This window comes from Perca flavescens, chromosome 9 (genome assembly GCF_004354835.1).
Source record: "Perca flavescens isolate YP-PL-M2 chromosome 9, PFLA_1.0, whole genome shotgun sequence".
NCBI classification, from domain to species: Eukaryota; Metazoa; Chordata; class Actinopteri; order Perciformes; family Percidae; genus Perca; species Perca flavescens.
In genome coordinates this window covers 13,079,256-13,106,678 of record NC_041339.1, presented here as the reverse complement: position 1 = coordinate 13,106,678, position 27,423 = coordinate 13,079,256, and the positions used below count along the sequence as shown (strand labels likewise).

The 27,423-nt window shown below is 40.4% G+C and overlaps 4 protein-coding genes across 10 annotated transcripts; 2 read left to right on the top strand and 2 right to left on the bottom strand.

Moving 5' to 3' along the window:
* Positions 1-1,007: 1,007 nt before the first annotated feature.
* mef2b (myocyte enhancer factor 2b) lies at positions 1,008-18,520 on the bottom strand. Of its 3 annotated transcripts, none has more exons than XM_028586785.1 (9): positions 18,437-18,520; positions 8,906-8,986; positions 7,233-7,436; positions 6,546-6,674; positions 6,131-6,320; positions 4,672-4,820; positions 3,055-3,169; positions 2,332-2,443; positions 1,008-1,443 (listed from the first exon to the last, which is right to left on the bottom strand). In XM_028586785.1, exons 2-9 carry the CDS (start codon positions 8,957-8,959, stop codon positions 1,131-1,133), a joined length of 1,266 nt encoding a protein of 421 aa, XP_028442586.1. In that variant the 5' UTR covers positions 8,960-8,986; positions 18,437-18,520; the 3' UTR covers positions 1,008-1,130. The 3 variants fall into 3 exon arrangements, with proteins under 3 accessions (XP_028442586.1, XP_028442587.1, XP_028442585.1); XM_028586786.1 differs by lacking the exon at positions 18,437-18,520 and adding an exon at positions 18,199-18,419; XM_028586784.1 differs by lacking the exon at positions 18,437-18,520 and adding an exon at positions 12,772-12,928.
* Positions 17,736-22,210, top strand: tmem221 (transmembrane protein 221). Its single transcript, XM_028586787.1, has 3 exons — positions 17,736-18,343; positions 19,808-19,893; positions 21,051-22,210. The coding sequence occupies exons 1-3, from the start codon at positions 18,033-18,035 to the stop codon at positions 21,575-21,577; spliced, it is 924 nt and encodes a 307-aa protein (XP_028442588.1). The 5' UTR covers positions 17,736-18,032; the 3' UTR covers positions 21,578-22,210.
* Positions 19,698-25,293, bottom strand: borcs8 (BLOC-1 related complex subunit 8). 3 transcript variants are annotated; one of them, XM_028586795.1, is made up of 6 exons: positions 24,949-25,293; positions 24,615-24,767; positions 23,359-23,423; positions 23,148-23,255; positions 22,239-22,330; positions 19,698-20,528 (listed from the first exon to the last, which is right to left on the bottom strand). In XM_028586795.1, exons 2-5 carry the CDS (start codon positions 24,702-24,704, stop codon positions 22,249-22,251), a joined length of 345 nt encoding a protein of 114 aa, XP_028442596.1. In that variant the 5' UTR covers positions 24,705-24,767; positions 24,949-25,293; the 3' UTR covers positions 19,698-20,528; positions 22,239-22,248. The 3 variants fall into 3 exon arrangements, with proteins under 3 accessions (XP_028442596.1, XP_028442594.1, XP_028442597.1); XM_028586793.1 differs by having other exon boundaries at positions 24,615-24,727; positions 24,949-25,284; XM_028586796.1 differs by lacking the exons at positions 19,698-20,528; positions 22,239-22,330 and having other exon boundaries at positions 23,144-23,255; positions 24,615-24,727; positions 24,949-25,286.
* rfxank (regulatory factor X-associated ankyrin-containing protein) lies at positions 24,614-27,384 on the top strand. 3 transcript variants are annotated; one of them, XM_028586790.1, is made up of 9 exons: positions 24,614-24,913; positions 25,472-25,576; positions 25,730-25,870; positions 25,974-26,039; positions 26,145-26,245; positions 26,332-26,457; positions 26,614-26,680; positions 26,770-26,850; positions 26,958-27,384. In XM_028586790.1, exons 2-9 carry the CDS (start codon positions 25,474-25,476, stop codon positions 27,008-27,010), a joined length of 738 nt encoding a protein of 245 aa, XP_028442591.1. In that variant the 5' UTR covers positions 24,614-24,913; positions 25,472-25,473; the 3' UTR covers positions 27,011-27,384. The 3 variants fall into 3 exon arrangements, with proteins under 3 accessions (XP_028442591.1, XP_028442589.1, XP_028442592.1); XM_028586788.1 differs by lacking the exon at positions 24,614-24,913 and adding an exon at positions 24,989-25,362; XM_028586791.1 differs by lacking the exon at positions 24,614-24,913 and adding an exon at positions 24,996-25,362 and having other exon boundaries at positions 25,760-25,870.
* Positions 27,385-27,423: the final 39 nt, after the last annotated feature.

Here is a 27,423-nt window from a genome sequence, read left to right as displayed (position 1 = left end):
TTGCGGCGGCTCTGTGCGGAGTTTAGCGCCGCCCATGACGATTCTGATTGGTTTAAAGAAATGCCAATAAACCAGAGCACGTTTTCCTCCCATCCCCGAACGCTATGTGGAGTAGCCAGACCCTCCTTCAGCGCGCTTTGAAGGAGGGCCTGGCAACGCGAGACTACCGAATTTTAAAGAGTGTAGAATTTATCCCCCATTTCTTATATTCATCATTATGGAAGTATCTTTTCACTGCCGGTATGGACAGTATGAGCGATTTCAGTAAACTAAAACTATTTCAGTGTGCTTCATTGGCATGTAAGAATTGTTTTAAGACAGACTCGAAAGAAATGTGAATTCATCCTTTAAAATGTCTCAGTGTATTTCAAAAAAAGGCCAAAGCTCCAGTGACGGGTGAACTGGTTTTATGTGGGGAGACCGTGTCAGTGATTTTGGGCCAAAGGCTAAAACATTAAAGCTTATATAACAGCAGGGACATAAGGTGTAAAGGTTTACTGTACACAGAGACTAAGTGGTTTATTCTGGTTGGTGTGATGAGTCATTTTCCATCTGCTTTTCACTGTAACATTTTTTTTTTACCATTTTACAGCTATTTTCCAATTTTCACACCAAAACCTCAGTCAAAACACTGAAGACCGTTTGGCAAGTCGAATATGTGCTTGGACGGTTTTACAGCTTTGGAGAAATGCAGCTGGTCCCGCTGTGCTGCTGTAGCTAACGTCAACAAAGTCACAGAAAAAAAAAATTTCAAATTGTATTTTTGATTCACGTTAGCTCCACACAGAAACCTTAACCTAACCAAACAAAAACCAAATGTCTGTATGCATCTGTCTCCTCAAGGGATCAATCGATTGATGCAGAGAACATTCTCCATCGCCCAGGAGAGACCAGCTCCGTGTGAGGAGACAAAGAGAGGCATTCCTCTCTGGGATGATGGGGACAAATCAACCCCATCTCACTATCTTCTGTGTGTGTGTGTGTGTGTGTGTGTGTGTGTGTGTGTGTGTGTGTGTGTGTGTGTGTGTGTGTGTGTGTGTGTGTGTGTGTGTGTGTGTAAGAGAGGACTGGTTTTGATGGAAGATAGATAGCTGATTAAATGGGAGATGGTGTTAGACTGCAGCAGCCAGCTATCTCTGCCACCCATCACTTATCTCTAACTGCCTGAGCGGCTGCCCTCCTTCCTCTTCGTCTTGCGGGTAGCCGGCTTTGGGAAACTCCTTCGTCTCATTGGCTGGACGGGCTTCTGGAGGAGTCCGGCGAGCCAAATCAGGGTTGCTCATTGGGGAGTGCTGCCGGAGGTGGTGTAGAGGAGGGGAGGTGGGCGAGGACATGTACTCCGGAGAGTTACGCTCCAATTTGATGCTGAGGTTGAGGGAGGGCAGATGTGGTGAGGCTGAGGAGCAAGACTGAGAGGGGAAGGAGCACCCTCCACTGGACATCCTGGAAACAACAAGACAGAAGAAATGTCCAATTATGTCTTAGGTGTATCGGGTGCAGCTTGATGAAAAGTTTGATGTAGTTAAAATCAATGTGCAAATGTGGCATTATGGATTAAACAGTGACAACGCTTTCTTCCATATAAACAACATGAAGTCAAATCCAGTAGAGGAACCAGCTGTAACCCAAGAAAACACAAGAATTTGTGATTCCATATTTTATGAAAATAGCTCAAAACGTCCATTGGCAGTTCACCTTCCCAACTAAACACAATCTTTCCACACTTATCATTTTCTGTATATCTTTAAATTTTTTATTATGTATTTAGATATTTATTTTCCTTTCCAATTATTATCATTATTATTATTATTATAATTCCTTTCTCTAATTTTTTTGTTTTTACTTAATATTCCATTAACTTTTGTTTTATTTCTTTGTAATTTATTTTATCATATTTTAGCATTAGTTTCAAAATAATATTTTTTCATTGTTTTTATTTTCTTATTTTACAGCATTTTCTTATTATTTTGTATCTATTTATTTTTTACTTTATTTATTAAATTTTTTTTATTCTTACTGTTTATCATATTATTTTGCGTTCCAGATGCTGACAGCTGTTGTCAATGAGTACTTTATTGTGTTCTAAAGCCACACACAGTATATGGTTGCCTTGGGCTGAAGATTACCATCAGATTGAGGATATGTGTGTAAATGTGATGTTTGTTAGTGCTCTTTTGCTCCTGATGAAGATCTGATTGATCAAATGGAATAAATAAGAGTGAATACATAAATCCTTGCCAGAGCCAAGAAGAGTGTGCAGATACAACTTTCTGCAATGATTCCATACTTTATCCTCATAGAGCTACCATATTACACAATAAATATCCTTACCCTGGGTTTATATGAGGCCCATGGGGCTCCTGAGGCAGATGTGCTGGCTGCCAGGGGTTCATTGTCCCTCGTTGTAGACTTACTGAGTGATAAAAACCAGGTGGGCTGTACTCTGGAAAGAAACATATAAATTAAAAGATGAAAAAAAAGAGGACACATAGATAGATTTTATTAAACCAGAATCAGTGAATGGTAGATTATCTTCACAATAAGAGGCTAGTTCAACATTTCAGGAGTTAGATGAGAAGATCAATACTACTCTCATGTCTGTGCTGTAAGCATTAAGATACATTCAGCAGCCGGTTAGCTTAGCTTATAGCTTAGCATAAAGACTGGAACCAGGGGGGGAACAGCTAGCCTGGACTCTAAATCTCACTAATTTACACGTTACATCTTAAAATGTTTAATCCATACGATAGGGAGATATGTGCAGGACTATTTATTTTATTTTATTGTATTTGGACGGGTGTAGTAACTTCCTGAAATGTTGACATCACTGTGACGTTGTCAGGCAACCAGTCGAGGTCACAGCGGCCCAAAAAATAGTGCAGCACAAAACCCCCTCTGAAAAACCACAACTTGTCGTTTTTGTACATGTGCTGTTTACAGTCTTTGTCGCTTGACTTTTAACACTTTTAGACATGAGAGCGGAATCAATCCTCTCATCTAACTCTCAGCAAGAAAGCAAGCCACCGTCGAACAGATGAAACACGGCAGACGTACCAGGGGCTCCAGGAGAGGGGAGGCCGTAGCCTCCCAAACTGTGCCCCAGCAGCCCTGCCTTGCTCATGGCTACCATGGAGCTGCTGCTGTGCAGGCCCTGGTACAAGACACCCCTCTGAGGAACAGGGAAGGAGAAATCAGTCAAACCGTTGTATTTAGGGCTGGGTATTGTTCAAACATTTCTGGTACCGATACCAATACCGTGACTTCAATATTGGTTCCTAAACAATGCTTTTTCCGATACCAATTTTATAAAACAAAACAAAATTACAACATAACATATTACGATACAAATCTTTTTATTTATTTTTCAGCTCCTACTGCGTGAGCCCGTCTCTGAGTTTTTCCCTGTGTGTCTCTACAAATTGTAACCAGTGGTGGAATGTAACTAAGTACATTTACTCAAGTACTGAACTTAGGTACAGTTTTTTTAGGTACTTGTACTTTACTTGAGTCTTTTATTTTCATGCCACTTTCTCCTACTACTCCACCACATTTCAGAGAGAAATATTGTACTTTTTACTCCACTACATTCATCTGACAGCTTTAGTTACAAGTTACTTTACAAATTAAGATTTCTGCACATAACACACATGTTGTTTAAAAAATAAGATGTTTCGTTATAAATTAAACTACCCAAAAATATAACGGCCTACAAGTCTGGCTGAAATGAGTAGACCATTAAACACTTAGTTGATGGACAGAACTGTTCGGATTGTTTCCAGTTTCTAAAATGTGAGGATTTTTTCTGCATTGAGTACTTTTACTTTTTCTATGCAGGACTTTTACTTGTAACAGAGTATTTTTACAGTGTGGTTTTAGTACTTTTACTTAAGTAGAGGATCTGAATACTTCTTTGACACCACTGCGTGTAACGTTAGACAGCCAATCAGCAGCATTATTAGATGTTGGTAAGAAGCATGCTGCATGCTGATTGGCTCACTGACGCAGATGACATTTACTCCTTAGGGATTCAACTTTGGTATTGAATGACGAGGCATTTTTCGATACTTTAGAGCAGGGGACTTCGACGTTTTTTAAGCCAAGGACCCCTTAACTGAAATAGTGACGGATCAGGGACCCCCAACTACATATATAATGAAGTTGCATATTAATCTGGTCCTACAATAACTTTTAGGGCAGCCTAAAGCATTTATAGATACCTTTTTTTGCATAGAATACTAAGCTATTCAAATAGCCTTAATATTTTTGGCATGATTTTATAAATAATGTTTTAATTAGTGACTACATTATTGGCAGTAAGCCTATCATCACTGGGGATTTATATTTGCTAATAATATGTTGGAATCATGTTAAGACGTATTTTTGAATGTTGAAAAAACTTTAAAAAATTAACAATAATTTGGAGGCCACCCTGCAGTGACTCTGAGGACCCCCTAGGGGTCCCGGAGCCCCTGTTGAAGATCCATGCTTTAGAGGCAAATTCGGTCGGTGCCTAAAAAGTTCGGATTGAAATTCGGTACCCAGCCCTAGTTGTAGTTGTAGTGATATAGAGTGACATCACGGCATGCATAAAATATGTACTGTATATCATATGTGTGAGAATTGTGACTCTCTGACACATTTAAGTGCAGCTCACACTGAGTAGTAACTTACAGCAGAGTTGTGGTTAGCACGTGTGGCCCCCATGCCCTGGTTAGCAGCCTCTCCCCGCAGGTTCTCACTGCCCAGGCTCAGAGGAGGAGGGCTTTTCATCTCCAGAGCTCGATTCAGGTTGCCGTGGGAAAACACGGAGTAGCCGATACCTACACAGCGAAAGAAAGGAGCAGGAAGTGAAAAGAGATGTGAGCTTGTTTCACTCACAGAGGGATAATTTATTCTCTGTGATATATTCTTCTGCTCGCTCCGTTTCTACCACAAGTGTGATAAAAATGAACTTCTTCTTTTAGTTTGATCTTTGAGGTGGTATCTGATCTTTAAGAACAATGTGCAGCTCTAGTTTACAAGTTCAAATTTGTAATATATTATCAGTGTATCGATGCCCTGAAGGAATCCATTTTGAACTAATCGCAAATGTCCGTGTCATTTATTAGAAAACGATGAACTTTACATCTAAAACACTACTGCTGTCAGTGAACAGTGTCTATTAATGACATCACAGTGCACACAAATAGTTAAAGAGCGTAAAAAATAAGAGGTTGACATGACTGGCAGGTGTGATAAATTCTGCACAGAAACCACAGAACTGCTTACAGCTGCTGTTACACTGGTAGAGGGCCAGTTTCACAAAACGCACCAATTGCATGTGTGGATTAGTATGCGGACACATGCACACACACACACACACACACACACACACACACACACACACACACACACACACACACACACACACACACACACACACACACACACACACACACACACACACACACTTCCTGTGAGTTCACAGCCAGCTGCATGAGAAGGTTGATAGTACACATGCATTTTAGAGCAAGCATTTAGCAAGACTAAGTGTTAAATAATTTAATCTTGCTAAATCTATTTTAAGGCAGAACAACGCTCATTGCTTAAAATGGTAACAAATGGTCATTTTCTGTCAAACATTCTCAATGTTGTGAACTGCTAATGTATTTGATGCCATTATATTTAAAAAAATAAATACATTTTTTTTTTTCAATTTAGTGGAAAGTTTAATGCCAGCAATCATTTTCTCATAGTGAGAGTCACATTTCTCAAATTATGCACATTTCATTTTGTAATGTAACTCTTTTTTTTTGGCGTAGAGTCATGTAGAAGTCAAATTATGGTACTGCAAATTAGTATAAAGTATGATAAACACATTGAGGTAATGTGATAGTTTGGTTCACTATTAAAATTAACTGCGGTTTCTCATAATAAGGGCCATTTCTGGCTGCAATTATGGCATAAAATATACAGTAATACACACATATACATTCTAACGATATGTATAGGTTACTCCCCATAGTATGTTCTGTCCCTTTGTTATCTGCTGGTCTTGAACAGACATGTGAAATGTCCTGCAAATCTTTCACTTTGTGAATAAAATTATTCTGGTAATGTTTCATACAGTATAGGAGCCACTTCTGCTCACCTGAGTGTGGAGACATGAACGCAGTGTGTGCGTGTTGTGCAGCAGGACTGGCAGAGCCGGGTCTGGAGCTCAGAGATTTAAAGCCTGGAGGTCTGTGGGACGCCATGTTGGATCCAGAGGAGTTGGGGAAGCCGTTCTCACATCCTGCAGACACCAGGAACTGGGCCTCCGGTGAGAGGAGCGACGGAGCCTGGAGAATAACAATCCATGTATAATAACAACATAAGAATTCAAGTTCAGAAACAGTCAGAAAGTGTCAATATCATATTATGTCTCTGGACCTTTCAGTCATTGTAAGCTGTTTCAATTCATTTAAATTGTGAGAATTAGGAGAATCCACATTAAAACACAGCCCGGAATGTATGTGTGTGTGGGTGTGGTGAATGTGCAATAGCAGAAGTGTGCGTGGACTGACATAGAAGCGTTGGCGAGCCACAGAGAGATCCATGCCCTCGCTGAGAGGATATTTGTCTGCAGCCACCTGCATGCTCTCCTCACTGTCCAGCTCAGAGCCGTCGAGATTGAGGCCTTTCCTACGCAGAGTCTGATGCAGAACAGAAGGCACGTTGAAAATGACCCACAACGATAGCATTAAGATTTGGAAAAGCAACATATGAAGGGTTTTCATCCAAAATACATGGCATGAAAATTTCACTTTATGAGGTTTTTTAACATTAATATGAGTTCCCCCAGCCTGCCTATGGTCCCCCAGTGGCTAGAAATGGCGATAGGTGTAAACCGAGCCCTGGGTATCCTGCTCTGCCTTTGAGAAAATGAAAGCTCAGAAGGGCCGATCTGAACCTTCTCCTTATGAGGTCATAAGGAGCAAGGTTACCTCCCCTTTCTCTGCTTTGCCTGCCTAGAGAATTTGGCCCACCCATGAGAAAGAGAGAGACATCATATTTTGGGAAAGAGACTTCAGATACAGTATTTAGGGGACCACTAAGGTCTACATAAAAGCATCCAAAGAGCACCACTTCATGGGACCTTTAAAGTTTGCAACCCTGAATTTCATGTTAATGCTTCCTGAAACAATTGACTATTTTGTTCATATTAAATCATGCTTCACTGTCATTTCCTTCCACAGCAGCTTGGACCGTACCTCCAGTATGTCCGTGTTGGTGCGACTCTCGTGTGGCTCGCTGTACTCTGTGTACTTGAGCAACACTTTGTCCATGTCTGTGCTAGCGTACTGGAACAGACGGTTGGTGCTGTTGAAGATGATGAGGGCGATCTCACAGTCACACAGCACGCTCAGCTCGTACGCCTTCTTCATCAGACCAAACTTACGCTTGGTGAAGGTCACCTAAAAACACACACACACACAGAGAGGTTTGTGTCATCATGCCTTTAACTACAGCCAGTTACTGATGAGTGAGAAGAATATAGACATCATAGTATTTCTATCAATCTAAAAGTCAAATATGTGAAAATGTTTCAGTGTGAACTCAAATATTCTTGCAGAAATGAAAACATTTTGGGCCAGTTTGGATTAGTTGCCATATAATCAGGGTAAAATGCTAAAGGTAGGATTGTGAAAAAAAATGTCTTGTGCAAAACACACAAATCCAAACTGATCGCTTCAAATACTTACGGTGTTGACAGTCAGGTATGTTTTATATATATATATAAAGCCTAAAATCACAAGTTTGTTTCAGAAGACTTTACAATCTGTACAGCATACAACACTTTATATCCTCCTGACACACTCAATTCAGATAAGGAAAAAGTCCCAAAAAACAAAACTTATCACCAAAAAAAAAAAAAAACATTCAATCCTGAAGCTCAGATATGAGAACCAAATAGTATTTGCCAGCACTCGGAGCACAGTTTAATACGTTTTTCTTCTTGTCTCCACTGACTCCTTGTGTGTGTTTGATGTGTGTGTTATTTTTTTCATACACACTGATTAACATATTAATAGGTTACGAGCATGATGTGAACATCTCGGTTACATTGCAGCATCGCACTGACATTATCTCAGTCTGTGGTGAAAATGTATGTAACTTCTGGCTGTAAGTTAAAGTCAACATCACACTATCAGATTCATCTTCCATCAAACGGATAGAAAAAAACTTCCTCTACTGTACTGTCAAATAAATCTTCTTTTTAGACTTCAAACCATATGTCCTCCTGCCACGTCGCTCTGTTAGAGTGCTCGGTCTATTTTGTTCAGTGTGAAAGAGCATAAGTGCCGTTACTAACCTTTTGGCACTGAACAAAAATAAAATTTTTACGGTTAGATCTTTCTGATTTTCTTAAATTTACGGCAAACTTTTAAGCTTTAACTCTCAATTTTCTCTACCTCTCTATTATTTACACCTCTGTGGCTCCAATTTGGCCCTTGATATGCAAGTGAGAAAATGAAGCATGCATACTGCAATTATTGTAAAATGTAACTATGATCGGACTACTGTCTCTTATCATTCAGTATTAAGAAATTATTCCTATACACATTAGCCCCTGATGCTACTGTATGTCCTTGCTGCCCAATGCATAAAACGCATTGTTATGTACAAATCAGTACAACTATCACATTGTGTGTGTTGTGTGCGTCCAAATTACTGAACTCTCAACCTTGTCTATATAGTATGACAATTTTAGGCCATGTTTTGCTGCATCTCCTGAACTCTCTTTGCACTAAACATGAGGTACTAATGTGTATGCATTTACAGCATGTCCGAACAAGCCTTAAAATGAAACTGTGCAAAAATGACTGAGGCAAACCTGCTGTATTAAAAAAAGGTTAGGGTAAATAAATGAAACATTGCCCACCTGTCGGTTCCTCTGGTCCAGAATACGAGAAATTTGTATTTTCTTTCTTCCCATTTTTTCTGCCGTCTGACACTCTGACACCTGTAAAATAATATATAACAATGTTACAGTGCAACACAATATGTGTGGGTTATTGGCATTCAAAATGTTGCAGTGAGCATCAACAAATACATGTGATATATATGATTTTCTTCTATATTTAAAAAAAAAAAAAAGTGATGTTAAAAATATTTCTTTTGTGTAACATTTGTACGCAGTGGCCACTGAACTAATGGTATATTATTGTGTATATATGCGTCTACATTTTACTATAACAACAGCACAAATATTCAATAATACTTCTCTTCACGCTCATATAATTCTGGTGGGAAAATGTTTGGTTTAAGTGACTCAAGTCCCTTTCCCTTTGGCAAGGGCAGGGTTTTTATTTTTAAAACCATGAGGCGATGCGGTCTAAAGTTAGAGCGGCCCTTGCCGGGCCAGCAGTCCACACGGTCTGACACCCCCACAGTCTGGGTTACCCCCGGGCCAGAAGCTCAGTGCTCGACTGCACCGCATGGCCCCAAGAGACGGGGTTAAAAATACAACCGATAGCTCCTTTTAAAGGTTCAGCAGGCAATAGCTAAAACCAAACAGTAAAAGGAAAACGGTGTGTTTTTGAAAGATGGCTGAAGCTAAAAGCCACCCACTCCTCTCTCATGCACAGCCAGGTCAGAAAAAAAAGCAAGCAGAAGGCTTGGATGGATTGGGGTTGGCTTGGTCCATTTTTGTGATACACACAAGCTGTTTGTTTTTTTGAAAGCCTGTCCCTAACAGAGATGGACACTGGAGAAATGTGAAATCACACCATTGTTTTTACTGACATTCTTTGCATTATGGGTGACAGCCATGAAGTGACTTTGATGCAAACTCATAAAACACTGAATAAAAAACGCATATGTTAATTTGCCGTATATTATTTCCATTTTACACACTTTGACTCCTCTGACCTGACCATACAGTGCTTCTCCACAGCCCGGAGCAGTTTTCACTGGTTTTTCCCCTTTATACTGGACATGTATTGGACTTTTCTATATTTAGTCCCCTGTCCCTCCTGAGCGGATATGGCGCCTGTGTTCCCACGACCCCTAAAGTTCCCTCAACGTAAGCTTGGCACAAAGGCATCTGGGGCATTTCTGGAGGAATCCACCTCTTTTTTTTTTGCCCTTATTATTACCTTATAAAGTCCTGCGATATCCACTGCACTGAATATGCTGCAGATATACCTCAACCTCACCTCAACAGCTATAGATGAACCCGTCATTGTCGTCATCTCGGCGGTAAAACAGGACAAACTGCAGATGAATAGCCTACGCTTACAAGTACAGGGACCGCAAAACCAGTACTGGTCTGTTGACTAACACCTCCAGCCACACCGCATAAAATTGAACTCGCACTACGTCAAGCTGCGCTGTCTCTCAGAAGTGAGACCATTTATCCTCATATCGAGGCCTGCTAATGGCGAGAAGAGAGGGAAGTGGGACATGTGTTCTAAACAGGGCAGAAAGATCTTTATCTCAGGGGTTTTACAGAAAGTTCCTCTCCTCTCAGATATAACCAAAGGAGGACTATCACAGCCGATCTGTTAAAACACACGACTAGCTGGGTATATATAGCTACGCCTCCACTCGAACTGGTGGAGTTAGCTACAGAACTCTATGTGGTTTAGTTTGTCGAAGGCCTAAAGGCCCAGACAGGCAGTAAAGGCCCGGCTGTGCCTCACACATCAGCTAATTCTGGATGTTTTCCCGCACGACAATTGCAGTTTGAGGTCTGTGAATGCACCAGAACACATCTACTGCCTGTGACCATTCATCTCTAAGCTCAACTCCTGAACCGCCAAACGTGGAAATTAAATGAAATAGCAGATTTTTTTTTAAACCTCTCAGCTAGTATCAAAAGCATATGAATGACATGAATGTAAAAACAGAATTGCTGTGTGTCCTGTGACAGTGCAGTGATTGCACACATGCACACTTGCCCCTGGGTCTCAGGCTTCTATAGGGATAGAGGACACCTTTGTCAGACGCCTTCCCAGAGGCGAGACAGTGGAAAAAACTGAGCACAGACACACAGCAGCACTCAGCATGCTCTCTGGCATACCCTGGGCGCTTCTGGCTAAACACTGGGGGCATCACTGGGACAACAATGCACATGCAAACTAAAAGCTTGTGCCTCAACAGACAGGATAATTTCAATAGGTTCAATCAGATCAAACCATAGACTATAAAATAGACTGAAATTTATGTATTTCGCACTGGTGGTTTTTCTTGCTGCAGTGAACTGCACGCATGAAAGAGAAGGGAAATAAGTAGGGCATTTGTAGAGTATTGGGGGTTCTGCTACGATGGTTTTCTTTCCATGAGTCATTTAGAGCATGATGGCTTGATAATGTGTCAACAACATGCTAAACACGTGCAAGCATATTAGCCAAAAGAAGCTACACTCTATGAGGGGAAAAGCAGATTCCTATAACAGCCAAGTCAAAGGCCAATGTTTGTGTTGAAAAGAAAAAGGAAAATGCAATAATCCATTTAGTTAACGCGATGACAGCATGCTTCTGCACCAATGTCTTGCTGCTGCCGCCGCCGCTGGGAAATATTATTTTTCATACATGTATTGATTGTACAATGAAAGCAATCAAAAGAGAAGATGCACCCCGCTGATCTAGTGAACTCTAAGTGCAGAGCAGGACTGCAGCTGTGTTGACAACACCTAACCGAGCTCTGGTGAGCAGCCTTGGTTTTAATGTTTAAGTCATTTCAGTCACTCCGGTGTTAGTCACATCAAAGTCCCGAGTTAAGATGGTAAAATGGGAAACCAGGTCCGAAATTGGAACCAAATTTTGCAAGAACCAAGACAGAAATCCAAAAGTTCACAAGGGTGACTGCCAAAGATCAAATCAAAACACAAACCTACATTATTTTAAGAAGAGAAAGCCGCCAACTCTTCTTTTGTGTTCAAAGCTAAAGAATATATTTTTAATATCAAAGCATTACTATATCAGAATAAATGCATGTGTGTGTGTGTGTGTGTGTGTGTGTGTCATCTTCAGGGTCGGACAGTCCATGGACTCACCAGGCCTTTGCAGAGTGATGGTGAGGAAATATTTGTCTAATTTTAACAGGAGATAATTGAATTGCCTTAATATAGCCAGAATAGTAATAGCACACGCAGGCACGAGCGGAACATCTCCATGAATAATCAAAATGTTTCATGACTTTATAAAGTTGATACACTGTGACTGAGGTATGAGTAACTGAAGATGAGAGACACCTTAATGACAACTGACAAAAGGACATTTCTGGCAGACTGCTACATTTGTTTAAAAAAAGTGACATCTTGAAGAATAATCTTATAGGCTACTCCCCAAAACATGAAAGCTAACAATGCACATTTTGAGCGAGACCCGGTGCAATTATTGAAAGAAAGGCAACAGGTTGAAGGGATGAGAAAGATGGAGGCGTCATGGGATGTGTATAGGCTATATCCAAAGGATGTATTCTGCACGGCACGCTATTCGACGCTAAAAATAAAAACAGTAAAAATAAATTGCTTAAAGAAATGTTAGCGGATAATTAGGCCTGATAAATTGCTGACGTCATTCAAAATAGACCGTTTAAGAATAGCCTGTCTGTCCCCGAGTTGCCAAGCATCCCTGTCTAATATAGCCTCATCTATACGCTGCGTTCAATGACACAGCAACAGGTACTTCACTAACGGCTATATGCCATAAATATGTCCACACAGGAAGCCTTAACAACCAGATACTAAAAAAAAACTAAATGCGCAAGCTTCAAAAGTAAAATAAAAACATCTCATCTCACCTGCTCTCGGTATCCTTCTCTCGGAGTCTCACCCGCTGGGTCGTAACCAAACCGAGAGGAAAAGTCGCAAATACAAAAAAACAAAAACAGAGATGTCTTGGTGAAGTCTTGTGTTCTGGTCTCGGGCTGATGTGAGATATTCACCTGGTCATTAGTAGCGGATGGTTCAGGAGCGCTGCTTTCCAACAGCTGGCTGCTGCTGCCCGCCTCTCTCTGACATCATGCCCCGCCTCCTCAGCCCCCCCACCCGCCTTCAAACGCACCAGTCACTCAAGGTATGACACCGAGTTCGCAGCAGAAATTACACTACACTTCACTGTGTTTTTATCAATGTGTAGGGCTCAAAGGTAGGGCTACTAAATTGATCCGTATTACAGAGCAGACACCAACCATTTGGTAAGATTTTTTTTTTTTAAGTAGTTTTGATTGAAAAGTTGGGGAGGGGACAGTTGCCAGTGGAAAGTCCTGTTCTGTGATGAGTGATTTGCATCCACACAATCACATTACATTACAAAAAAATGTAAATGTGCAAAGAAAATATGACTGGCTGATAGTTGTTATGACTGAAGATAGATCTTGGCCTATTGGAGGTTCCAGGACCACGTTTTGGAAACCACCACACGAGACTGGCATCATTGGTGATCTCCTAATAAAGCTTTAACGGTTCTTAATTAAATAAAATCTAGATCATCAAGACAAATAGGCTAAAATAATAAATATCAAGATAATAAAATCAAGATCAGATTGTGGTGAGGCTATAAATACTCTTGTTACAGTTTCTTCTTTGAGATTATTACCACTTGTGAGTAATGCAACAATCTTCTCTAATTCAAGAGCAATATAAATAGGGCAGTTTGGTCTCTTCGGTTTCTTAAAGGGTGGTGATGATTTAATGAAATAAATAAATGAGATGCTGGGTTACTTTGCGCTGGCTAAATTCTAATTCCTATAGGCCTACAGCTGCCAACTGAAAGTCCATCTCTGCAAAATATTTAACTGCTACAGTTGCTTGGAAAATAGCGATATGGGGCACTGAATTTGATGAATTTACTGTACGTCAGACCACAAATGAGACAAGAATTAGCTATCCCGCGGACCCCGCCTCACTCCCCGCCACTAGGAGACTACTTCGCCGGGAGGAGCGTGAATAGCAGCTCCGGAGATGGACCTTTAGTTAGTGGCTGTAGCAACTCAAATTCAACTGGCGCAATCCCCAGCACCGGGGGTCAGTACCGGACCGCCCCGACTCCCCGCCAGATCAGTTAACTTTCCGGTGAAGTAGTCTGCTACGGGCCCGGGAGAGAGGTAGAGGGAGCACTGGGTGTGCGAGCTAGCTAATTCTTGTTCTGTTGCTTTGGTCTGAATCTGGGAGATAACCACGCCCCATACATTTGAATATAACCCCATTCATTTAAATATAACCTATGGAAATGTAAAGAGCTGGGAAATAAATATGGCATCACAAAATAAAAGTCCCCTCAAATAAATTGAAATAGTCTTTTGGAAAATGTCCTGTTTTATATAATGATTTATACAAAAACATTTTTTATTTATTTAGGTCTATTGAACTACACTGACTCATTTATGTTTGTAATATACAGTTATTCATATATTTATTGCCTTTTTCATTTATTTCAGAGTTTGTTTCATAAGCATAGGCTATTTATATATTTCTAATGCATGTTTATTTCAATGTTTATATTCGATGAGCCCTTAATATAAAGTAATATCTACTTGCAACCCAACCATTTGCATGAATTATATTTTAGATTGATTTTCCCTTTAAGACTATTAAGATGGGAACAAAAAAATATATGTAATTTTTTGCATCAGAACTTTGCTTTTTCTCGTTTCCGACCCTGAAAGTAATCTTGTGACCTCTTAGATTTATCTCACGACCCCCAGAGAGGGGTCTCAATCCTCAGGGTGGGAACCCTTGCCCTAAAGACGCAATCTCTTATTACGATTTGAGTGGAATTTTGAATTGATGTGAGATCTTTTTTTTTTTTTTCACAATCTGAAAATCCCATACTGATTGAGGGTTTGAAGCTGCACTCGATGTGTGAAATTAGAGGAATTACCCAGGGACTCATATCGGGATTTTAAAGCAGTTAATGGCAGCAAAGTAACAAAACTAATTTTTTCATATCATCTCACATCAACATGTTATGAAAATGAATGTCTGAGTCATTTTAATCTTGGTGCACATCAAATGCTTTTCAGTAATGGGTTATTGGATCAATAATGTATAGTTGTAAAAAGTATGATTAGAGTTAATAAAAAAAAAAAAATAATACAGTTTTGTGTATTAAAGGTGCCTGCACATAAGAGTGGCCTTTTGGGTCAATAGACTATCCTTTAATCAAAGGAGGAAGGTTCAAGTAAATTGTCAGGCATTCACTCTGCTGAAGTGTCACTAATTCCGTACAGATGAATTAAGTGTCATATATGTATATATTTAGTCTCCCATTAACATCAGTATATGACCAGACCAGGTGTCTCTCCCCTACATTATGGTTCAATTCTGCTGTTTTGATTTGATCAGTCAAAATGCATTCTAATTGGTTATTATACTGAACCCTAACGAGGGCTGCGAACTGAAAGTATTTAGTCCACCTCTCTACATACAGGCCTATTGGTCGGACAAAATTACAGGAAAACCTAACACTAAGCTATGATTCATTTCAACATCACAAGTCACAGCCCCCGGAATAACCCAAGTTCAATCAACAACTCTGATAGTCTCAACAAACATTTAACACAAGCTTCAAAGCAGGGGGCAGCATCTGTGGCAAGGCTGCCATATTAGATTGCATTATATTGTAGTTATTGGGTTCACCTACTGTGCATGTCAAATGAAAAACACACAAATTAAACATGAATACAACTGTTGTATACAATATTTCTGTTTGAGTGCCATGTGTCCAAACTGCTGCATAGCCCATTTACTGTTAATATGTGTTTATTCAGTTTATTCGCTATCCCTGGGTAGCACTAATGAAAGTGAATGGTGGGACGGTAAAAGCAAAGCAAAGCTAAGACACTAATGGAAAACAGACATGCTGTCAGCTTAATAGATATATTTAGAGGTAATAACTGAATCACTGCATGAGCTGCATTATTGACTATTTTTGGGATGTGACACAATGTACTCCTAAAAATAATATAGCGACACATTTATTAGCACAGATCATCTTTGGAAGTGTGGACAACAACTCTGTTTCTCTCTCTCTCTCTCTCTCACACACACACACACACACACACTCTCTCTCACACACACACACACTGTCTCTCTCACACTCACACAGTCTCTCATACACTCTCTCTCTCTCACACACACACACACTGTCTCTCACACGCTCTCTCTCTCTCTCTCTCACACACACACACACACACACACACACACACACACACACACAGCTATGGACGTTCAAACACACACAGTAAAAGATCCCCAAGAGGTAACTCAAACTGTGCATCTGATGCAATAGTTAGCAACATCCCTTCAGACTGCCACAGCCTTTTTACCTCCAGGATTCATCGGCGTGGGTGCCATCAATCCGGCAGAGAATAGCACCAACTCCCGTCTGTAAATACAGCAAGCTAATCACCTGCAGGGGAAATTGTATTTCCCCTCAGAGTTCTGTTTACGCAAGTGTGTTCTTCATACGTTTATTCTAAACACGGTTAGAGCTCCAACAAGCCGGAGACTGAATTACAATACAATCAACGGATATTAAATATGACTAATGAATATAAGGCAAGAGCCAGCAAGTACAGAGATAATGGAGCTTATGAGAACTTTCTGCATCAAGTCCATTTTATTTTTTCTTCATTTTCCTGAAACTTCTCACTTCTGCTTTCGACAAGATCAGCCACGGTCCTTTTAGAGCATGTGGTGAGGCTGTCGAATTCAGAAATAGCCTCCATGGTCAGTGTACATGTGTGAGAGCAATTGTTCACATTGTGTACCTTTATAGCTACAGTCTTATCTACATCTCAACAGAATAGAGGGCTACACCTTTACTATCCCCCACCCCTCCACCAAACCCCAAACCTCTAACAGAACAATAAGGCCTCTGTAAAACAAGTCACAGACTTGAAGTATGTCAAGTTGTTTGCAGTCCAGCAATGGTATGTGAAGTATTAGCCTATATGAAGTTAATATTCAATTATGAATTCTAATAAATCAGGCAGATACTGGACAAGTAACCATTTTAAACAATATGGTTGCAATATGCATGTAAAAACAAAAGTACAGGGCATTGTTTATTGTAAAATAAATGGATGCAATGAAGAAAGAAAAAAAAAGCATCCCTAATAAAGTGTGCATGTTTCCATGGCAACTAGTGAAAAGGTAATTAGATTCAGAGAGTCTAAGGAGCTGGGCGAAGAATAAAAGGGGTATTCTACAATGAAGAGGGGTTAGCTAAGGTGGACGCTGCTGCAAATTCCTCAAACGTTTGCTGCAATGCCCACCTGCCACGGTATCCTCTTGCACGGGAACAACTTCAGGGCTATCTGGACTTGGAGTCACATTGGATTTTGCTTTATCATATGAACTGCATGGCAGTTCTTTTGTCTAGTGTTTGTAGCAGACAATTAAATCGCCTGTTGAAAAGGGCTGTATAATCCTTTAATCACTTTATGAGGATATAAAGGCTATCACATCATAAGAAGTAGGCTAATCTATTAGCCCATGAAATAAAATACGGCTTTCAATTCATAAGGATATATTTGAGTAATTTCAGGTCTGTTTTTCTTTAGTGACAGGCCCTAGAAGTTAATGCTTCCAATAGGCTATAGTTTGTGCAAAGTAACACATTATTAAAATGTAATTACGTACAAGTTTGATTAACTTGGTTGTGGGACTTTATCTTTTTTCCCTGTCACTGTGTTTTGGGTTTAGTCCGGGAGCTCTGCCTCTCCCAGGAGCGCGTCCACGCATTGTTTCCGCGGATCCAAGAGAAAAAGTCCATTGTTGTTGCGAAGTTTTTAATCTGGCGATTTAAAGCCCATCACATGCTCAGACTGAGCAGCGGGGCGCTGTACCACAACAGGCAAACTACTACAAAAATCCACGTTGGAGAGGAAACTATTCATCCCGAAAAGGACCGAGAAAGACATTGTATTCACACAGCAATGCCAGTGCACTTTTTTGGGGGGACTTTAGGATTGACGGAATAAGCGTGCCGACCAGCAAAAGCAAAAAAATAAAATAAAAAAAACTTCTGTAGGAGAAACCGGACCGCCTGAGATTTATGATAAAGATGACGCTCAAGTACAGCCAGCGCTCTCTGATAGTTCTGTCTTTACTGGGGATTTTATCGGCTATCATGTCAGTTTTATCGGTGATTTTGATTTTCCAGCTTCAGTCTCAACAGACGGCAGTGAAGGAGTCTCCCCCTTCCACCTCGTCGCTCATACCCGCTCATATCTGGGCCGTCCTGCTGCCCGTCTCCACGGTGCTCTCTGCTCTGTCCCTCACCCTCCATTTAAGCTCTGTGGTGGTGTGTCTGCTCCACAGCTACTTTTCAACGGAGGTCTGCAGAGGAGAGCAGGACACTGAAAGGTATTTAGCCTACATGTAACGCACCTCTACTACGCTACCGCAAGTTTAAAAGAAACAAACACCTGCGACACGCCTGTCAGCTGCTTCACTCACTGACTTTATGCTGCTCCAGTTTTTTCCCCAGAAAGTTCTACTCCGGTGACTTGTTCAAAACGCACCTGGTCGCGTTACTGCTAATTGCCGTATGACGCACATGGAAATGGCCAATTATGAGCAAGTGTAGGCCTGCTTTAACACTTTAAAACAACACTATACGTTTTACAATGATAAAAATAACACTATATTTTTCTAACAAATAAAAAGTTACATTTATAAGCAATAAAACCCACCCTTGCTCCGTTCATGTGGTCTGGTCTAGCTAATGTTGGCGAACGTAAACTTAACGTTCTTGTGTTACTGTTGCAATACTACATTTTAGCATTATAGTGTCTTGTGAGTGTCACTTTTGGCTACAGTGGTAACTGTTAAGCAAACGTTATATATTTACACATACCTACTTGTTTAAGTGCAATGAATGAACAGGGAAATACATACCCCCCCTGTGTTGTGTTATGTAATGTAGCCTAATCCAACACAACCCTGTAATAAATCCTGTAACATCAACTGTTGGTGTGTTTTTTGTCTATATATGTAAATGATAAAACGATCAATATAAAAAGGCAAAACAAATAACCACCCCGGATTCGAATCAATGCCTTCCTAAAAACATAATGGTTTAAGAATGGTATGAATTATTACAAGGCTATGGAACTTCATTGTATTGCATCCTAGGCTCCTATTTTCTGGTCACAGTCAGTGTACAACACCCTTGCTATAAGTGGGGGTAAAAAAAACTATACAATGTATCTGGTTAGTGTTCTTGTGCCCACACAATCTTCTTTAATTGTTCTCTGTAAACCACAGCAGACCCTGGTTGACTGCATTACGTTTCATTAAAAGTATAAAAGTGTCTTCCGTATGTGTCAGAGTGCAGAGGCCCGTACTGCAATGTTGTTGGCCCACCCCCACCTCTCAAACCCTATGAATCCCATCTAAACAATGGCCTTCCTCTCATTATGCACCCAGCACACAGCCTCTAGCTGGCCCTTTCCCCATGTCGGTTTTCAAATCCAACAGCATACCCCAGGACCTCCCTACTGACAAGGGGACATTCCAAGAAAATGTGAATAATAATGAGCTTTACAAAATATAGAGCATTTAAACATATCAAGCTAATTAATAATCAAATGCTTTAGGACTTAACAGTTCTGGTATACGAACTTATCAGGGGAGAAATAAAAAAAGATGAAGAAAAGTTGGATTGCATAGCAAAGAAGGTGCACTTGAGACAAAAAGAAAATTATCAACACAGAAATTGTTGCATTAAATCATCTTCATTTATGCACTGATGAGAAAAAAAACAAAGTAGCAATGTTAAAAGTGTAAACATGCCTGACATTAACCATATGACATCGGTTTCAATAGAGCAGACTGGTTCCTCTTGGATAGCAGAGCTGTACGACACGTGGCTATCGGACTGTTTTGCCTGGGGGTTTCTGTCTACTTGGCAGGTAAGAATGAAAAACTAGATTTTCATTTTTTTTGGTTAAGATTCTGGATTTGCTCTGTAAGAACATGTTGCCCAATCTGGCATTTGTCATATATTTAATCCTGAAATAAAGTAGAACTGGGCATCGGTTACTGCCTTCTAGCACATTTTTGTAGGTTTCCCTTGTGTAAGTGTGTTGAGCTTTTATAATTTGCATGCAGGGTACTCTTTTAGTCTTTAGCCTTCAACAACAAATTCACAAAGACTTGGAAACTAGTGTCCAAAACATTGGCGGTGCAGTGGATTTTCAACAGCAGAGGCAAAAGCAGCACGGCTGCTTTCTCTCTGGCCCGTCCAGCGAGTCCATGAGAACAATGCATTCTTTGAGCAGCGTCCATGACTTAAGTGTTTTTAATGCTGAACCTGGCAGTGCTCTGTTCCACTGAGCGGCTTGTACTGGGGGGGGGGGGGGTTACTGGAGGCAGTCCCTCCATTGTGATGAGGTGTCGCCCTTATGACCCTACTTCAGCCTCAATCAAGAGGTAATAGAGCAATGGACTGTAGAAGCAACACCAACAACTCAGGAAGTCACGTCACATCCCGGAGCCGTGCTTTTCTCCCCCTTCCTTTAGCATGCCTGAGTCCATGGTCCTTTTCCTGGAGATAAACATAGGACAACTCAGCTAAGAACAGCTAGCCTTTAAATGACATTACAACAACATTACATGCACTTTTTTTTTTGTAAAGCATCAAATTGCTGTAATGAGGAGAAAGAAATGTGAAAAAAAATAAAGCTTAAATTGGGGGGCAGCAGAAAACTCAGATGCAAGTAAAAAAAAAAAAAAAAAAAAAACTTTTGGGCGCCCGGGTTGCTCAGTTGGTGGAGCGGGCGCCCATTGTGTGGGGGTTTACTCTTCGACGTGGCGGGCCCGGGTTCGATTCCGACCTGCGGTCCTTTGCTGCATGTCATTCCCCCCCTCTCTCTCCCCTTTCATGTCTTCAGCTGTCCTGTCAAATAAAAGGCCTAAAAATGCCCAAAAAATTATCTTAAAAAAATAATAATAAATAACTTTCAGGGACTTTTGTTTAAAGTAATGTGGCCAAATAAAAGATGAACATTGCTTGCTGGTCATTTAGTGTTTCTGTGTATATAAATTCCCCTCTTCTCTTCCTTGGCAGCTATGTCCATCTTTATGCTCCTCATATTTGAGGTGGAGACGGGCATTGCAAGTGCTTGCGTACTCTCCTCTGGGATCTTAATCCTACTGGTCGTTGTGATCCACTCGCTGGTCAAAGCTTCTTATAGTGCCAAGCACTATCACGGCGACCACCTCGACACCCTCTTCCAGAATGACCACGGAAGATGCAACATGCCCGTCTCCCGCCACTGCGAGCTCAAAATTGGCGTGGACAAACCGCGGATGCAGCGCAGCCAGTCTCACCTCCAGCATCAGATCGCCTACCCTCAGTGTGGCAACCCGAGGCAGCAACAGCAGTACTCCCCTGCTGAAGGCTCCCAGGGCCACGCTAGCGATAAAGACGGCTACAGCAGCGCTGGCAGTGGCCCCCGAATGCACAGGACCCTGTCTACTGAATCTGGTTTACTGCAGGCCCAGGCTAAACCCTGGAACGGGGTCAACAATGAGATGAGGAGTGTCCTTGCACGCAAGTCAGGGATTTCCGCAAAAGACTCTACTCTGGTGTGACATAAAGGAAGCTGAGCTTGTGGTTAGAGAAACTGATGACCTTTTTAAGCATCACTAGAGGACTGCTAACACAAGTGTCATCTCAGACGGATGTAGAACGGTCAGTTTGGACCTTTTTACACACACACACACAAAATGGGACAGAGATTGAAAGGCGTACCCAAGTTTTCCCCTTTATCAACCGATTTCTCCTGTTCAGATTATAAAGCATTTTTAATTTGATGAAAGACATATTGAGCACAACGTCTGTATAATTTGTAGTGTTGTTGTATGAATGAGTTTGATTTAAATCTCCCCAGTGTTGCCCAAGTATCAACCTGGCAAATGTGTGGCTTTCATTGTAATAATGTCAATACTTTATTCCGCTGTATATGGTGGCTTGTTGCCAAATATTTGTGCACAATGTGCAGATGTGTTTTGTTATTGGTTGTTCAAAATTATTTCATATCAAGCATAAATTTAATTTTTTAGAATATATAATTCAGTTTAAAAGTAGGATGCTTTTTTTGACACCTGAAAAGGAGATTACGATAATGCTTCACAAAAAACCTGTTAACTTTAAATGTCATTTCAATACACGTGTAAAACCTTTCTGGAAAAAAATGAAAATGTATAATACAGGCCTGAATGTGATGATGTCATGTCTGGAGGCAATACTAACCTTGGACACCTCAGTCCAGAGGTAATGAGGAAGTGGATGGGGCATGTGGAGCAGAGACAAGGGGACTGGGTGAGGGGGTCACATCATGTAAGCTTCATGCAGGTGCAAAGGAAAAACATGGCAAATAAAACAGAAAATGTGAAGCTCCCATTAACTACAAAAGAGTTCAGAACAGGCCTGATAAATATTTTGCAGTTATTGGGGCCAATAAAACTGAAAGAAAAAAATAAAAATATTAGCTGATGTCCCAAAATATTACCTGATATACAATTAATAATAAATGGATTAAATAAAACTAAAACAACAAACAAAGGCATGATATTGTGCAAAGAATAAATGCAAATAGGATAAAACTCCAGGCACTGAGTCACTTACGTCTCTAATTTTACTCTCAAATAAGTCAAGTATGCAGAAATTCAGGAAAACATGATGGACAAGGACTCACAAGTGGATCTTGGACACTCTTGTAGGGGTGGGTAGTATGACCAAAAAGGTAATAACCTATAATAATCATCTGGCTTATTTAAATATTGGCAATAATTGTGTCAGACTATTTTTTGTTTGGTAAGTTTAATAAAAGTGTGTGAAAACCTCAAATGATGACTGTCCCTCGTCCAAATGGTTGACGAAACAATGTTTACAGGCACAAGTATTCAGCAGTGAGAAACACCCTTATATTACCCTTACACTTTTTGCAAAAAAAAGAAGAAACAAAAAGTTACTTCTTTTACACATAATTAACCTTTCAAAGTTGAGTTAGATAACAGCCCCAAGAACTAACTTTGCCACTTGACATATGTTGGTGTACATCTAAATTTGCACATTTTGTGGCTTTTTACCACAAAATGCCCCACCCCACACTTTAGACATCACTGTGGCTCAGTCAGCATGTTCACTGCTGCCTCCTACCTGCGTCCTTGAGAGTTGCTAATCTGTTCCTTCATGCTGATGGCTTGACGGAGGAGGCCGTCAATGTTTTTGAAATACAAGCTGCTGTTCGTCATGCTCTTCACGGCACTGCAAAAACCAACAGATCAATCAAAGTGTTATCAGTCATGACATGAGTGTGCCTGGGTTCTGCAAATAACTGTATGCAGGTCTACAGTATGCTTCTGCTCACCTGCATGCATACTCTACACTGTAGATGGCTCCTTGACTCTGCTCCTCCCAACTCTGCATGTCTGTCTGTGTGAGGTAGGACAGAAAATACTACCATCAATTATTCTGAAGGAGTAAAACTACATTATACTATTAGTTGCTGTCCAGAGCATTTGACAGCAAAGCATACATTTTACCACCAAACACACAATCTCCATCACTAATCCTGTCTTCTGATTTAAAAGTGGATGACAACGTAGTAATAAAAGTAATAAAAAGCAACCAAACCCAATGAGGGGAACTACAGGCTAAATCAGAATTCATACATGTTACTTCCTTACTATTGCATATCTCAGTTTTAACTACTTGATTTAAATATATCTGGTCTTTAAATGGGTAGCAAACATACTGATGATGTCATCTACAGACTTGTGAGTAGGGTTGGGCATCGAGAACCGATTCCTACTTGGAATCGGTTCAAAAATTACGATTCCATCGGAATCATTTCTTTATTGGAATCGTTTAGAGGATTTGGTTTCAAATTTGTTTTTTGTTTTTTGAACAATTTCTTAATGGGTTCCAAATTTAACATGCGCAAGTTTTGGTTTCTGTAGCGGCAAGGCGCTTGTTGCGTTGCAGCCTTGGAGCACAGTAAGTGTGACTTTATTTTACATTGAAAAAGCCCTGTCAAACTGCAACCCGCCTTTGAATCAAAATAAAACTTTCCTCTTATTTGTGAAATAAGCACGTGACCCGTTTCAACTCCACCCCTCAAAGAATCGGAATCAAAAGGAAGAATCGCAATTGGAATCAGAATCGTTAAAATCTAAAGGATGCTCAACCCTACTTGTGAGGGTTGTGTTGTTTACTGAGTGCATTATTAGTGCCTCCCTTTCTAAGTTGTGTGTATTCTGTCAAATCTTTTAAAAAGCAATTGAAGACTGCTATTCAAGCAGGCTTTTAGTTAGTCAAGGTTTTTTTTATGGTTGTTTGTTATATTTTCTATAATGTATTTTAACTTGTTGTATTGTATTACGTTTTATTGTGAAGGACTTTGTGATTTCTATCTGTGAAAGGTGCTATACAAATAAACTTTACTACTTACTTACTTATTTATTTACTAACTTACATGAACCACATATTGTGGTATTTGTTTATTTCTTAATACGCATATTACTCTCAGGTTATTGTAATAAGGCGATTAAAAAAATGTTTTGCGGTTGGTTATCCCTGCTAGTTAGTTCCCCCCCCCCTAACGATATGACACAGGGTGAATACCTTGTGTTGCACCAGTTCAGGCAGGGATCTTCTGACGTGTTCCTGCAGTCGGTAGAGAGCCACTGACGGCTCGTTAGCTAGCACGTACATGCTCTCCGTGAATTTGTCAGTCACTGTAGAATCAAAGAAGTACAGACAAATGCAGAGAAATACCTGACCAGTGTTAGAAAAGGAGAAAAAAACAGAGGAGAATCATCCAACAGCATGGGACATGAACAAACAGCGATGTAAACATAGCATTAGCTTAGCGGCTAAGGCGAGCTAACAGCTACTAGCATCGTTGCAAGGTGAACAATGAGGTAATTGTATGCTGATAAATTAAACTAATATTTACCTCGTCTAACTTTTAGTTGCATCTCCTGGTCCTCCATAATGCCGGGCTGCTTTATGTCAGAAACTGATAACGACACAATGCAGTTGTGCGTGAAATGTGTCAGCTGATTCTTGCTTCTTCCGTATTTTTGTTGTCATGTGTCACACGACAATATTCCGGACAGAAATAACGATTATGAAATATTAGTTCTTCCTTCGAGGAGTAACGCGGTGATGCGTTACACCGGTTGAATCCAACGTGTCCTCGTTTATTTTGTGAAAATGATTTATTAAATAGCTAATAAACTGAGCGACAAGTAATGTATCTCGGTACATTTCGTGCACTTCCAGCAAGACCCATCGTGCGACGCGAAATAATTTACTTTCAGTTTGTCCAAAAGGAAGTTAGCGCAATTAGACTCTAAGGCTGGATGTGGTGAGTGGACAACGTTGCTTGTGCTTTATGAACTAATTTTGGTTACTTTTGAGGGCTGTACCACTTTATTTATTAGCTAGTTCATATCTTGTCTTTTTTTTTATTGCAGTGATGATGCAGGCCAGAGGTGATGAAGAGGTTGCAGATGGCCAAAATAGTCGGTCATCTAACGCGAATGTTTGTCCTTCCGAGTCCAGAGATGAGAGGTCCAATGGTACCTATGCCTTTTTATATTTGATCTTTTAATATAAGTTGTCCGTGATCACTTTCTTGACACGTTACCTTTTTCTATGTAACATCTGTTGTCAACCCAGATGTTTGTAGTCTTAAAATAATCAGTTAAACCGAGAATATATTGCTTCCACTGACATGGCTGTGGTTCATCTGCTCGGGCCAGTGTCTCCAGAAAACATGGATGTGGATGAAGAGGGTTTGTTCATACACCCCACCACTCTGACCAACAAGCAGCGTGGGAATGAGGTTACAGTACGCCCAGCAACATTAGACTGTAAGTACTGGCAAAGGACAAAATTGTGTGCTAGACAAGCAATCATGGTATTTTCATTGTATTGATCGTATGAAGTTATTCAGATGTTATTTCCACCATGCAGCTCTGTCCATACACCAGTTGGCAGCTCAAGGGGAGGTTTCACAAGTGGCGGCACACCTTAGTAAAGGTGAGGAATTTGGATGTCACTAGGCAGCCTATAACAGAATGCAAATTTAGGCATTGAATTGTACAACATTTCGACTGATGGGCAGTGACCGACTTTATTTTGCAGACAGTTCACTGCTGAGCAAACAGGATGAACGGGGCTTTACGCCTCTCATGTGGGCAGCAGCGTTTGGAGAGAAAGCAGTGGTGGATTTTCTCTTGGAAAAGGTTAGAAGTAAGAGATTGCTGTCCAGAAAGACACGCACATGTCAAAATGCACTCGCTTATTAATGTTTATGGGATTTTTGTTTTAGGGCGCAGACCCCAAAGCTATTGCGAGGGAGCGAGAGAGTGCCCTGACACTGGCCAGCTCTGGGGGTTACGTGGACATTGTCGAGGCTCTTCTCAGACATGGAGTAGACATTAACACTTACGACTGGGTACACAATGACTTTCTTTATGTCTGACGTGCCATCACAAATCTACAAGATGTATTAGTTATGGCAAGCCAACACACATTAAGATAGTTGTAAAGTAACAGTAAAGTAAGTAAGAAACAAAATACAACTACAATGTGATTTGTATTTCATTCTCAGAACGGTGGGACTCCTCTTCTTTATGCTGTACGAGGGAACCACATCAAATGTGTAGAGGCACTCTTGGGTACATTGCATGCCTATGATGTAAAGTCATGATAAACAAATTCAGTTTGAATGATTTTTTTAAACTGCCATTACTATACTCTCTTTAAGCGAAAGGGGCTGACATGACCATTGAGTCGGACTCTGGGTACAGTCCAATGGCCTTGGCTGTTGCCCTTGGACACAAAAAGAGTATGTATTGTTTTTTGTATACCTGAGAAATACATGTTCTCTTTTTATAAGAGGTTACTGTAAAAAAATGTTTAGCTAAATTAACATTTTCATTTATTGTTTCCTAGTTCAGAAAGTGTTGGAGGACCATATTCTCAAACTCTACAAGCCAACAACATGACACTGGTTAAAGTCAATAACTGGAAGTCTGGGCTCACACAGTTGATCTCAGATCTGCAACCAGCTATCATCGATGGTGAGATGACCAAGACTTCTGTCACAATAACAAGTCATTGTAATACATCAGTTTATATGCAGACATTTAAACTAAAATGCAACATTGTGTAGCAGAATTATTTTGTTTGGCTGAAGGACAGCAAAAAAAGGACTGTGAACCAAGTTTTAATAAAAATTTATTTTTATAATGTGTGTTCCACTGGAATGGCGCTTCAACTTAAAAGGCACAATATAAGTTCAGAAAGCATCATTACAAGTGCTCTTATAATCACAAGAAACAAATTTAAATCTGCAATTAAAACTCAAATTTGGACTCCATGCCAAGCCTTCTGTGTTTGAGTAATGAAGAGTGAGATG

Bases quoted from the DNA above. Each gene is read 5' to 3' on its own strand.
- mef2b (XM_028586785.1), bottom strand. From the start codon at position 8,959: ATGGGAAGAAAGAAAATACAAATTTCTCGTATTCTGGACCAGAGGAAC. The intron at 4,821-6,130 runs GTGAGCAGAAGT...TTCGCTGTGTAG, and splicing joins GTTCATGTCTCCACACTCAG to GTATCGGCTACTCCGTGTTT. The intron at 2,444-3,054 runs GTACGTCTGCCG...GTTTCTTTCCAG, and splicing joins CCCCTCTCCTGGAGCCCCTG to AGTACAGCCCACCTGGTTTT.
- rfxank (XM_028586790.1), top strand. From the start codon at position 25,474: ATGATGCAGGCCAGAGGTGATGAAGAGGTTGCAGATGGCCAAAATAGT. The intron at 25,871-25,973 runs GTAAGTACTGGC...TCCACCATGCAG, and splicing joins ACGCCCAGCAACATTAGACT to CTCTGTCCATACACCAGTTG. The intron at 26,851-26,957 runs GTATGTATTGTT...ATTGTTTCCTAG, and splicing joins TGCCCTTGGACACAAAAAGA to TTCAGAAAGTGTTGGAGGAC.
- tmem221 (XM_028586787.1), top strand. From the start codon at position 18,033: ATGATAAAGATGACGCTCAAGTACAGCCAGCGCTCTCTGATAGTTCTG. The intron at 18,344-19,807 runs GTATTTAGCCTA...CGGTTTCAATAG, and splicing joins GGAGAGCAGGACACTGAAAG to AGCAGACTGGTTCCTCTTGG. The intron at 19,894-21,050 runs GTAAGAATGAAA...CTTCCTTGGCAG, and splicing joins GGTTTCTGTCTACTTGGCAG to CTATGTCCATCTTTATGCTC.
- borcs8 (XM_028586793.1), bottom strand. From the start codon at position 24,985: ATGGAGGACCAGGAGATGCAACTAAAAGTTAGACGAG. The intron at 24,728-24,948 runs GTAAATATTAGT...TTGATTCTACAG, and splicing joins GCAACTAAAAGTTAGACGAG to TGACTGACAAATTCACGGAG. The intron at 22,331-23,147 runs GTAGGAGGCAGC...ACCTGCATGAAG, and splicing joins AGCAACTCTCAAGGACGCAG to CTTACATGATGTGACCCCCT.